Raw genomic sequence first — 13,154 nt, 5'->3', positions numbered from 1 at the left:
GTCAGTTTGACAGTCGTTTGTCTCTGTTTGGATTGTTAGACCACTGCCAGTTTTTCTACCCAAGGACATGGCTTATCATTTAGGTGTAAAAATGTAAGTTAATTGCCAACCAACTCTCAGTCGTTGTCTGGTAGTTTCTCTTTATTATCCGCAATATGGACAGGAACCATGCCTTCTATTTCATTTATGCGCACTGCGTTCTGCATAGAGTAAAATTTCAGTGTTATTAGCTCTCAGACAGACAGCTTTAGAGACACCTAACACTAACTCTGCGTAAAGAGCCTCCGTGAATGAAGTAGGATAGGGTGCTCACCGGTGATCTCAGGGCGGGATGAAAAATATCTAAGAGGGGCCTCGAGGTTGAGAGAAAACTGTTGAACACAAAAAAGGGGGTGCAGAGAAAAAAGGTGAAAAACGAGCAAGACAAGCAAAAAAAAACAAAGCTAGCGATTACACACACACACACACACACACACACACACACACACACACACAGAGGAAAGGGAAAGGAAAGTCGTGCGCCAATGGCTCCGGAAGCTGAAAGCGAGGACCCAGGGAGGGGCGGAGACTACAGCCCCCAAAATCCCCTGCGGCGCCTCCTCCCCTGGCGTCAGTCTCCTAGGCAATCCCGGTAAATAAGATGGCGACCTCCGGGAGCGATCCCCAGTTGCCGAAGCCTTCCGGTCTCCAGGGAGCCGTGAGCAGTTCACGAACTGGAGCCCAGTCGAAACTACTGCACTCAGAAAACGAACGTCAGTCTCCCTGGTCTCCTTTTCCCATGGGGCAGAGACCGAAAAATACTTTTCGCAAAACCTCCTCCTACCTACTCCAGCAGCTCATTCACTGCTCTCAAGAGTCGGACGTGGACAGAGATTACGAAGACCAGGAAGAGGGCGAGGGCAAAGTGGAGTTCGAGGAGTCTTCAGAGTCCGAAATGCTGAATTTTGAGGTGTGCCTTCCCCCCACCCCTTACCCCCTCACTTCCTTCTCCAGCGGTCGGACCCCTCACCAGCCTGCGGCAGAGCCCATTCCTAGGGCTCCTTGCCTCCAGGAACGCCTCTTCCTTACTGCTCTGAGACTCCCCCTCTCTCCTTCCCATTTCTGTTACTCGGTTTCCTCACCCTTTGCCTGAAATATCTTCAAGTATATCCTTTATTTTTCGTTAGCACATTTGATTTCTTAAGAGTCAAGTTACACAGCATCGTTGAGGAAAAAGTATCTATTTGTATGCGAGTTACGGCTTGACAGTGTTGTGAATAGACAGACTTCTACTTCTGCACCCCCCCGCACCTTTTCCTCATGACTGTGAAATACTCCAACACTCTCCCCGATGAAGGAGTCCCTTCATCCTCCTTCCTCTAGGAAAAAAAAAATTACCCTTTTGAAATAATCTAAGTGCTTCCTCAAAGACCAAGTGACCTGAAAGTTTTTATATATTACTCCTGCCAGGGGTATATGATGCATTATACAAACAACACACACTGCTCACTGTGAGAGCATTTCAGGATGTGGGGAATGTTCCCAACATTCCCACCTGTAATGCCTAGTTGGCAGCTTGGCCTTTCACACTAATACAGATTCCCTCTTTTCTACAATACCTCTTCTAAACATGACCCAATTCCACTTACACTTATTAGCATCCTGTTCCTTCCTTAGCCCGTTGCCTGCCTTCTTATCCCTTTCCACTTCACATCATGTCACTTCTTTCTCTTGGCTTTCTAATACATTATTTGCTTTCTTTTTTAAAAAATTTTTTATTGGAGTATAGTTGATTTACAATGTTGTGTTAGTTTCAGGAGTACAGCAAAGTGAATCAGTTATACATATACATATATCCACTCTTTTGATTTGCTTTCTTTTGATAAACTGTTAGGTTTTCCTCTTTGTCTTGCCTGCCAAGAAACATAACTTTTTTTCTTAATTCAGTATTTTTCTTAATTTCAGTAGTTTTTCTTTAGATTAGGTTTTTCTCTTCCCTTTCCTCCTTCTTCACAGTATAAATTGCTTCAAATTCTTTTCAGAAGTAGATATAATACAGAGAAATAGAAAGTTTCCAACATCCTGTTCTGTGATATTCTTCTGGCATCCCCTCTGCATCATTGCACCTTTTCCTAGTCACCTTTCTTTCCCCCTTGAGGCCAAACAGGTTTCTCTTTGTTATGCCTGTTCTCTTTCACCACCCCCATTCCTCATTTGTCTTATTTTTTCTTGTTCTCCCCTCTGTAACTTGCAGTGTCTTCTGTTACTCTGATTCTGCCACTGACTACTTACATTGTGTCTCCACTTGGGTTCCCTTCTTTTGTAATGTCCTTTTGTTCACTTTCCACATTTGGCCCGTTTTTTTCCACCCTCATCCCCCCATTTTGTCTTCTTCTACCTCCTTCTACAAGGCCTAGTTACACATCAGTTTTGTTTAAAGTGGACCACAGAAAATTACTACTTATTTTGTTCACCTTCTGTTGATTTACTTTGCCATGCTTAACAGTGACTACTGGAAAACTGTAGCGATGTTTTTACAACTTTGAGGTGTTTGTATGGCTTCCACGCCAGAGGAATTAACAAATGAATCACCAGGTTATTCTAATTAATGCATGTTCTTCAGCTGTGGGGTTCATTAGTAGCATTGTTAATCTGTCTTCAATATGCCATTAACAAACCATAGAGGGAGGGGGTTGACTTGAACTAGTTAATCCTTTTTGGCTTGTAGGCTTTTGTGTGGGAAAAGTTTATTATTTCTTCTATTTATATTCTAAAATTAGTATTTGTTTTGTGTTCTCACATTCTCTTTTACCTTTTTATAGTGTCTCATATGTTTTCATATGCTGAATAAACCAAAAAGTTTTAAGAGGAAACATTTGGGCTTTTATGTTCAGTGATTTATTTTCCATATCCTAGCCCGACTAAGATTTATAATGCTCTGATGGTCAAAATGATTATTAAGTGCCTATAATGTAATTAGCCTCAATGAACTTGAGGGAGTTAGGGCAGAGCAGCTGTTCAGAATATTGCCTTTGGAATTCAAAGATCTGTATAAAGCCTTTTGTTTGTTGTGAGATTTTGAGCAAGTTACTCATACTCTCTGTGTCGCATCTGCGCTACAGGAATTAGAATGCTATCTACCTCATGGAGAGCTGTGAAAATTTAATGAGATCCTATGTGTAAACTACTTAGCACAATATATTATTTACACTGTTACTAATCCAAGTAATAACTTACCTGTTCTTATCTACTAACTACAGCCGTCAGGTGACTTCATTAATTTAGCCTTCATTGAACAAGCATTCACAAGTGATTGCTATATTGGAAGTACTCTGACTCTACAGGGCAGAAGAAATGTCTGGGCCTGTGATATGTTTCTGCTGCATGAAAACCGCTCCAGTAACTTTATGTGGATGATAATGCCTGCTCATTGGATAGTTACGAACGTCAAATTTAATGGGAAAGTCTATGTTAAAGTTCTTAGCATAGTGTCTGATACAGTGCAGGCTCTCAGCAAATTAGAGATGTAATACATAATAGCTACGGTGATGGTAGAAAAAGATGAGAGTGTGACGGTCCCAGCTCTCAAGGTGAGATAAGAGTGAGTGTTCATCCTATGAAGAGATGTGTACAGATGATAGCCGGGTTGCAGGCATGGCGGAAGACTGGAAAGGAAGTCAACCCTTACTTGGGTGCAGAGGTGGTGTGTGGGCAGGCAGACGGCAGCTTTTCCAAGTGGTGGGTTATAGGTGAGAGCAGAAAAACGGATGAGGTGGGGGCCAGATTGTGGAGAGCTCTGTGCTGTTGTAGGGACTGTGGACTTGACTCTAAACAGCAGGGAACTGCTCTTGTGGCCAAGGGAGGTTAGATAAGAAGATGGTGAGCCTGGAGGCAGGGAGATCAGTGCAAAGAGGAGCAATCTCTGGGGAAGAGACAAGAGTCTGGATTAAGGCAATGGGAATGGAAAGGAAGCTAGAGAGAAATACGTATTTAAAATATTTGAGATGAAACACTTACTAATTGAATATTGGAAGTCTAGGGTGACTGCTAGGTCTGTGGCGTGTTCTGGGGGGAATATTAGGGCCACTAACCACCATGGGAAACAGGGGCAGGTGGAGCTGTGCATTCAAGAGTTGGGTATGTGAATCGTAGGCCTCTGGAAATCAGGAGAGGAGGGCTCAGGGTCAGAGACCTGGAAATCATCAGCATTGGAGTCTGTGAGATCATTCAGGAAGAGAAGAAAGGAGAGAAGGAGAGGGCCAAGAAAAAAACCCTGGGGGTACAGGTATTTCAGAGGCAGGCAGATGAAGAGGATTCAGGGGAAGAAACTGGAAAAGACTGATAAGAGAAAAAGGAGAAGGAAGAGAGCTGAACAGGAGGGAAGCCAGGGCAAGAAAGGGTGTTGAGAACATTGGCATGGGTTATGCCTCCAAGAGGTTAAGTGGGAAGGGGCCCAAAAAGGGCTCATTAGGGACCTCCCTGGCCGTCCAGTGGTTAAGACTTCGCCTTCCAATGCAGGGGGTGTGGGTTCCATCCCTGGTCAGGGAGCTAAGACCCACATGCCTCGCGGCCAAAAAACCAAAACAGAAGCAATATTGTAACAAATTCAGTAAAGGCTTTTAAAATGGTCCACATCAGAAAAAAAAATCTTTAAAAAATAAACCCAACAAATTATTAAGCCTCAAATAAATTAGTTCTTTAAAAAAAAAAGGGTTCATTAGCTTTGCCTATTTGACAGTCACTGTAGACCTTGGCCCATGTGGATTTTGTGACGTGAGGGCAGCAGCCTAAGTGAAGCAAGTTGAGGCATGAATGGGAGGTGAACAAGGGGTAAACTAGCTTGGCTATTAAGGGAAACTATAGCTATAGCTAAGGGAACATGCAGGACTGAAGAGAGCCCTTGTAGGACAGAAGGGACTCACATGCTCGTAGAGCTGGAGAAGTGACAACTTGGAGAATGACAGTGGAGAGTGACCGGTTGAAACCACAGGCAAAAGAGGGCAGCATTGATGGTCCCTGAACACGGTCTCTGGGGAAACAGAGGGTGCTGGACCCTGAGTGTGGAGAAGGAGCTGACCTCCTCTGAGACCCCAGCAGGAAGCATCAGGACAGGTGCGCGATGTGGAGGGGCTGATGTCTGATCATTCCTACCTTGCCTCGGAAGTGGAAGAGAAGGACTGAGAGGGTCCCCTGCAGAGAGTGAGGACACAGGAGTGGAGGCACCTGACAGCTTGAGGACGGGGCTGGAGATCTCACCAGCAAGGTGGGGACTTGAAAGGCAGCTGAGGAAGAAGGGGACCATAATAGCACCATAGCGCCGAGGCCCAGCTAGAAGCTGACTTGAATGTGGCACCAGAGTGGGCCTTTCCCGCCCACTGAGCCCCTCGGGGGGAGAAGTAGTCTTGTTATTCATTCAGCCCGTGTTTTAGCACCAAACGTGTATTAGGTACTGTATCCCTCCCCCCCACCTTACACTTTCGCTATTTGAACTCTTTGTAGTTTCCCCAACGGGCTATACTCGCCGTTGCCTTTGGGATCTTGTACATGTTGCCCCTTGTACCTGCAATACCCTCTTGGCCCTCTTCTGCCCTTTCTTCCCCTTTGCCAGAATAACTCACAACTTTGGGTTTCAATGGTTCTCTCACCGAGGAAGTCTTTGCTAACCCCCTACTCCCCACTAAAATGGCCATAAAATGGGTGCCCTGCTCCTAGTGAAAGCACCCTGCCTACCTCTATTGTAGTTTATCAAACTCCTGAAGTAGTTTGTGTACTTGGATGACCTGTGCTTCGTACGCTGGGAAGATTTTTATCCCAAATGGATGATGAACATGACAATCCCTGCCCCAAGGCAGTAGTTGAGCGTGAAGTTGATTCAGGTTTGGGTACGCATGGGGCAGTTGCAGTCAGGGGCCAAGGAGTCAGAGACTTGAGGGTAGAGAGACATTGAAATTGCCCATGGGAGACCCAGTAGAGAAGGAAGTATAGTCAGGAGGGGACAGATAGACTCTGAGGTAAAGGGAAGGCTGAACAGACCGGAGATTTTGTTGTGGTCAGAGACCAAGTTCAGTAGGTGTTGGAAAGGTTGAAGGATGGGCAGCTGTGGGAGCCGAGAACAATGGAAGACTTGCGGTCTGAGGTTTCTAGGGTGGAGCAGTTTAGCATGATGACTAAGTCCAGGGCATGCCCAGGGGAGTGAGTGGCTGAAGTCGGCTAGAGACCAATTTTAGGGTGTCTGGAGTTGAGAAAATAAAGGAACATGTATGTGTGCATGTACTTGGAATGGTCGGGGTGTTGAGTGGCTCTCCTTAGGGATTCTGAAACCACCCAAGATACAGATAGGGCTGGTCAAGGTCTGAAGATGACCAAAGACCAGAAGGGAGAGACATGACACTGACAAATGGCAGGAACCTCAAAGGATGTGTGAGGGGGTGGCCGTGAGGAGTCTTGCCTTGGGGCTTTGGGACAGTGCTGACAGTGTGTCCAGTCTCTGTATCAATGGCTGTGTTGAAAAACAGATGTCCACCTACTGTAAATAAGGGATTCGGTAGTTTCTCGTTCCCAGGAAATGGAGGGGGTGGGCCACATGGAAAGTTTGGGAGGGAAGGTAACACTCTCTCACCTCTACTCCTTCCCAGGCCTACTATAAAAAATTGCAACTTTGTTTAGAAAGGGAGATCTCTTTCCCCCATTTTGTGAACAGGTTGATTGGTATGGATGAATAAGATGTGGAATTTCTGAATTCACCAATTTGTGCTAACAGCTGCCATTTATTGGGGACACTTGCTGTGTTCTAGGCACCACGCTAAGAGCTTTATGTTCACAGTTATTTTTCATTCTCTCCAAAACATTAAGAAAAAGTAATAACATATCCTATTTATAGATGAAAAATTATGAGTCTCAGAGAAAACTTGATCTCCCAAAGTCATATGTCCAAAATGGCAGATCTGGGGTTCAAACCAGCTGTGCAGTATCTCCGTTTGAGTGATATTTGCTTCTCTGGGTTAGTGGAAATGGGGGAGGAAAGAAAGCTCTTTACAGTAGCACAAGCCTGCATACTTCTGTCCTTAGTACTAGAAGCCTGAGCAGTATCATTGGTCCTTGGATGAATATAGAAGACCTGAGAGAGTGTTTTGCCATCACAGTCCCTGTACCAGTTACATTGGTTAGTAATATTGGCGTGACTGACGTGGTTACTTGTATTTTGTGTCCTCGTGCTGATGTTAGTGTGTTGGCCATAATGGAGCTGAAGGCAGCACAAACACAGCACTAGTCCATCTATTATCTGTTCTATCTGTCATTATTGGGGGAGGGGTGTGTTGGGCCACCACTGGTCCCATGGTGTCTACACACTAAGGGCCAAGCTCCTTCTACAAATGATATTACCCTTTTAATTAATCTTGTAAATTGTATGAACCTAGCAAAATTAGCCAGTACAAAGTGAACTGAGGACCTGTTTTCTCCAGCAAGAATACCAGATGTAGAGAAGTAATTGCCTTAATTTGATGTAACCATCCTTTGGGTTGTGGACAAGCAGTCAAGTGTAGTGGTTAGAAATGCCCTGGAGTCAGACAGATTCGGATTTGTATTCTGGCTCTGTCACACTCTAGCTATATGGTTTCAGGCAAGTTAACTTCTGTGAGCCTTAGTTTCTTCATTTGTAAAATGGAGCTAAGCGTACCTCCCTCAGGATTGTCAGGAGGATTAAATGAGTGGACCCATTGAGAGCTCTTAGCACAGTGCCCAGAACAGAAGTGCTAAATCATCGTAGCTGTCATCACTAATATTGATGCTTCTAATGCTACTGTGTTAATTCTGCTTTGAATACCTAATACAAGCAACCACCTGAAAGTTCAGCAGCAATACATTGCTTTGATCGATATTTTCTTAATCATATGTAATATGTATGGGTCTTCAACACAGTTTTTTTTAAAATTACCGTTTCCTTTATTTATTCATGGCTGCGTTGGGTATTCGTTGCTGTGCACAGGCTTTCTCTAGTTGCGGCGAGAGCGGGCTACTCTTGGTTGCAGTGCACGGGCTTCTCATTGCAATGGCTTCTCTTGTTGTGGAGCACAGGCTCTAGGTGCATGGACTTCAGTAGTTGTGGCACGTGGTCTCAGTAGTTGTGGCTCGCAGGCTTTAGAGCACAGGCTCAGTAGTTGTGGCACATGGGCTTAGTTGCTCTGCGGCATGTGGGATCTTCCCGGACCAGGGATCGAACCCTTGTCCCCTGCATTGGCAGGTGGATTCTTAACCACTGTGCCACCAGGGAAGTCCCAACAACACAGTTTTCTTTGGTAAATTTTGGAAGGCTCAGCTCCCAGATATGTAATATAGTAAATAAGTGCTGGATATGATGAGGTGGATTACTTCTGTTCTAATGGAAATCCTTTCTTTGTCCGCCTCTCTGGTTTTTTTGCAGGGAGAATTTGATGGGGTCCTGAGAGAGGAGGTCGTGGCTGAGAAACTTTACAAACTGGGGCGCTCAGGCTCTGGGACTGAGCAGGTCTACCTCAGTCTGACTTTATCAGTGAGTATGAGAAGCTCACCATTGGCTGGCTACATCTTGACACTGGTGGGACCACATCCATTTTCTCTGGTACTCATACCTTTTTTGGTGGCCCCCAAATCTCAGAGTCTTGCATGTGATGGAGAATGGCGATGAGTTATTTATGTTTGACATCAAAGAGCCCTGGCCAGTCCAATAATCAGCCCCCTTGCCCCCCGCCAAGTTCCTTTGTTTTCATTTCCTTCACAGTCTGTTTCTTTCATCTTAAGCAGTCTATTTTATAGTAATCAGTGCTTTCCTTCCAGGAGGTTGAATTTGATTATGTAAAACCAATCAAAAACTCTTTAAGAATTTTCTTTCTGATCAGTGCCAGGACTACAATTTATGTCTGAATCCAAGGGAACAAAATATTTTTGTATTGACTTTTTCCCCCCTAAGTATGTCAAGAAATCAGTAGCTGTGAGCTGTAGCTCACTTTCTAAAAGGTAGCTATTATGAAAGAGAAAAATGTATTGTTATTCATCAATTTTCAAGATTTCGATACCAGCACAGAATCTTTTTTTTTGTATGTATGTATTTCTTTATCTATCAATATTATCTATTTTGCTTACATTTATATATGACATGAAGTTGAAAACACTTATTTTTTCCAAATTATTCTGAAATGTTTCTCTTTAACTAAAATATGGTATACTGATACATTCTTTACTGTAGATTTCTTTTTTTTTTTTTGGATCCTTTTTTAAAAATTTATTTTTGGCTGCATTGGGTCTTCGTTGCGCGCGGGCTTCCTAGTTGCGGCGAACGGGGGCTACTCTTCATCACGGTGCACGGGCTTCTCATTGCAGTGGCTTCTCTTGTTGCAGAGCATGGGTTCTAGGCACACGGGCTTCAGTAGTTGTGGCACGCGGGCTCTAGAGCGCAGGCTCAGTAGTTGTGGCGCGTGGGCTTAGTTGCTCTGCGGCATGTGGGATCTTCCTGGACCAGGGATCGATCCTGCATCCCCCGCATTGGCAGGTGGATTCTTAACCACTCTGCCACCAGGGAAGTCCCTGTTTGGATCCTTTTTTGATGAAACCGGTGGCAAAAGGATATTTGGGAGTATGGTGGTATTTTATTGCAGTACCTTTTTGTATGTTATTGGCCATTTAGATTTGATAAATGCCTCTTGTAGTCTATTGCCCATATATTTATTGGATTGTCCATCTTTATTAATTTGTGGATATATATTCTGGATATGTATTCTTTGTCAGATGTACACATTATCTTCTCCCAGTGGCTTGGTTTTTAACTCTCTTAATGATATCTCTTAATGAACAGAATTTCTTAGATTTGAGTGACATCAATATTTTTTCTTTCATGATTAGTGCTTTCTGTGTCCAATTTTAAAAATCTTTGCCTATAGAAGTATCATAAATATATTTCCCTTTAGTTTCTTCTAGAGGCCTTAATGTTTTATCTTCTACACTTAAGTGTATTATCAATTTTGAATTATTATTATTATTTTAACATCTTTATTGGAGTATAATTGCTTTACAATGGTGTGTTAGTTTCTGCTTTATAACAAAGTGAATCAGTTATACATATACATATGTTCCCATATCTCTTCCCTCTTGCGTCTCCCTCCCTCCCACCCTCCCTATCCCACCCCTCTAGGTGGTCACAAAGCACTGAGATGATCTCCCTGTGCTCTGCGGCTGCTTCCCACTAGCTATCTATTTTACGTTTGGTAGTGTATATATGTCCATGCCACTCTCTCAGTTTGTCACAGCTTACCGTTCCCCCTCCCCATATCCTCAAGTCCATTCTCTAGTAGGTCCACTAGCTATCTGTTTTACGTTTGGTAGTGTATATATGTCCATGCCACTCTCTCACTTCGTCCCAGCTTACCCTCCCCCCTCCCCGTATCCTCAAGTCCATTCTCTAGTAGGTCCAGCACAGAATCTTGACTCTAAATTTATCATGAGAAGCTGTAAGAGCAGAGTACTCAGTATTTCAGCTTCTTTCCTCATTTTGTTTCTTTATAGTCCTAGAAAATTAATTTATTTCGTTTGCTTTCTTGTATTGTAAAGCATTAACTGCTCCTTGAAGGTCCACAGAGTAAATGCAGATACGTAGGTGAAAAAAACACACTGAAATTTTGCTACAGCACCCTAATTTGCCTCAAGCATATATAATTCATAGCAAGGCTGTTTTATCTTGGATTTGAACTAGTAAACTGTCCAACAAATGTTAAGCCCTTTTTACCCATGCTGGTTTCATGGCATGTCCTTTGAGAACAGCATACGAAGGCTCTAATCTTTTACTGTTATCACTTTACAGCATTTTATGGGTGACTCAGCCAGTCAGGCAGTAATGTACAGGGACCCTGTGTGCATTGCACTATGTCAGACTCTGGAATGGAAGTTAATTCCAGTAGCGGTACATCTGTACACAAGTCCTTTTCAATCAATACTCTACGTATATACGTAGTGCTACGCCTTAAACTGATCTACAAGAAAGCACAATCCTTTAAATCTTATTTCAGCAAGATGGACTGAAGCTTCTTACTTTTCCACTGACCTCCTTACATTTGAGATATTACATGTTGAATTACTTTGCCCTAATAGCCTGTCTTACTGAATACACTTTCTTAGGGTTAGCCAGGTTAGTGATTTTTCCCACCTTATGTCTTAACTTATGTTGCACATAATTTTCTAACTTTCTCTAATTACTTGTGTACACAGTTTCTCTCCTACCCAAAGTCGTAAGTTTCTTAAAGGCAAAATGTAGCTCTAGCCCAACACTGTACGTGTTTCTCATCATGCCAAGCTTAATGCCTTGTATGTAGTAGGTCATCAGTAATTTACTTATTATTGTTCTAGAGGCCTTTATTATCATTCTTATATTTGAGAACTTGCTTATCATGACACTTTGGTTGGCTTTTTCTGAGTCTGACATCGCAACGTAAACCAGTGACACGAGTCTTTGTTCCAAGGGACCAAATTCCCCTCCAACCCCTCGTGATGTTCACTAGATGCAAGATTTCATGGAAGGGATCTCGGACAAAGATTCAGGAGACTTGGAGCTGCTTTTTTTTTTTTTTTTTTTTTTTTTTTTCAGTACGCGGGCCTCTCACTGTTGTGGCCTCTCCCGTTGCGGAGCACAGGCTCCGGACGCGCAGGCCCAGCGGCCATGGCTCACAGGCCCAGCCGCTCCGCGGCATGTGGGATCCTCCCGGACCGGGGCACGAACCCGTGTCCCCTGCATCGGCAGGCGGACTCTCAACCACTGCGCCACCAGGGAAGCCCCTTGGAGCTGCTTTTGTGTTGCTAACTTGCTAAGTGATTTTAGGCTATTTACCTACCTCTCTGTACCTCACATTCCTCATCCCTACACTGGGGATAATCTGCCCTACAGATCTCCCAGGTTTGTTTGATCAGATGAGATTATTGGGAGAGAGCTTTGAAGCCTGAGGAAGCCTAAGAAGTATTGTTATTAATGATCACTCGATTAGGTGTGAACTCTTCGAACATTTCATTTGAATTCTAGGCATTTGCTTTTTCTTTTCTTCTACTAGATAAAGGCTTTGGCTTTATTGCTCTTATGTGTGGGTTTTTTAAAATATAAAACTCCGCTCTAAAGGTCTTCATGAACCCTGCTTTAATTTGCCTTTTCATGTTGTGTATGTTCTTGCTAACAACACTAATTTTCCAAGCTATTATTTCCTTCAGAAGAATGCATTTTTGGATGGGGTTTGTAGTCTGTTTTGAGACCCTATTGGTAGTAGGCTTCAGATTTTCTTCTCTCACTTCTACTGTACTTTCAAAGGAAATTCTGGATTTCTTTCTGTCGACCTCTATTTCCAGATGTCTTGAGAAGCCTGAGTACTCATCTGTTAAAGCAACATTAAATCTTTTACCTTTTATTTTCTCAGGATCTTGATCTAATTGATATTAGCATCCTCTGTGGATACATTCACCTGCAGAAGTTGGATCTTTCAGTAAATAAAATTGAAGGTATGTAACTGTCATTCTAGTAAGTCAGTGAATTGCTGAATTATTTCAAAATTTAAGCTTTGCAGAATGTAATATACTTTAATACTACCAAACTTGATATAAGTGCTATTGTGGATCACTGTACACATTGATCCTCTGTCTTCCATGGAAAAAAAGCACCTATAACTGATGACAAAAGAAAAAGGCAGAGGTCAGCAAACATGCTACATTATGCGATGGTTGAGACCCACTCAGTGATATTAAAGAGCGTCAGATGGAATGTTTGCTTTGCTTTTTCCTTTCAAGAGATGGATCATTACTTCTTTAATGCCTCCTGAATATTTGATGATTCCCATTTCCTTCCCTCTTTTAGTTTATTCAGTGTAGTGAATTAGTTCTTTTATCCCCCTTTAATGGATGCTTTTCTTTATTTTGCATTTGCATCTACATCTTAATCCTGGCTAGCTCCTTCTGTTCTTATTTGAACACCAGGGATTCAGAAATTAATTTTTTCCCCCTCTTCGATGTCTCCATATAGTTAGTGGGTTCTTACAAGTCTAACTCTGCCATTTGTGGTTCCATATAAGGTATTTGTTGTGATACCTTGCTCACATTGAATGAAATTAGTCACATTTTCTTCAAACCTTGATCCTTGTTTCTAATTTTCTGACCCTATTTGAAATTTCTGA

General features: G+C 42.9%; 1 protein-coding gene across 7 annotated transcripts in view; it reads left to right on the top strand.

Annotated features, from left to right (window-relative positions):
• The first annotated feature begins 604 nt into the window (after positions 1-604).
• LRGUK (leucine rich repeats and guanylate kinase domain containing) overlaps positions 605-13,154 on the top strand; it is a 119,630-nt gene continuing 107,080 nt past the window's right edge. For 6 of the 7 annotated variants that reach the window (XR_004351557.1, XR_004351558.1, XM_032644065.1 and 3 more), the window contains exons 1-3: positions 605-949; positions 8,402-8,509; positions 12,405-12,486. Coding sequence is in view for 5 of the 7 variants with exons in the window: in XM_032644065.1 (XP_032499956.1) it covers positions 641-949; positions 8,402-8,509; positions 12,405-12,486 (499 nt within the window). In the remaining 2 variants the exon portion in view is untranslated. The remainder of the gene's footprint in view (positions 950-8,401; positions 8,510-12,404; positions 12,487-13,154) is intronic. The other variant, XM_032644064.1, reaches the window with a different exon arrangement.

Source organism: Phocoena sinus, chromosome 9 (genome assembly GCF_008692025.1).
Source record: "Phocoena sinus isolate mPhoSin1 chromosome 9, mPhoSin1.pri, whole genome shotgun sequence".
NCBI classification, from domain to species: domain Eukaryota; kingdom Metazoa; phylum Chordata; class Mammalia; order Artiodactyla; family Phocoenidae; genus Phocoena; species Phocoena sinus.
The sequence above is the reverse complement of the archived record's forward strand: the minus strand, read 5'-3'. Positions and strand labels throughout refer to the sequence as shown.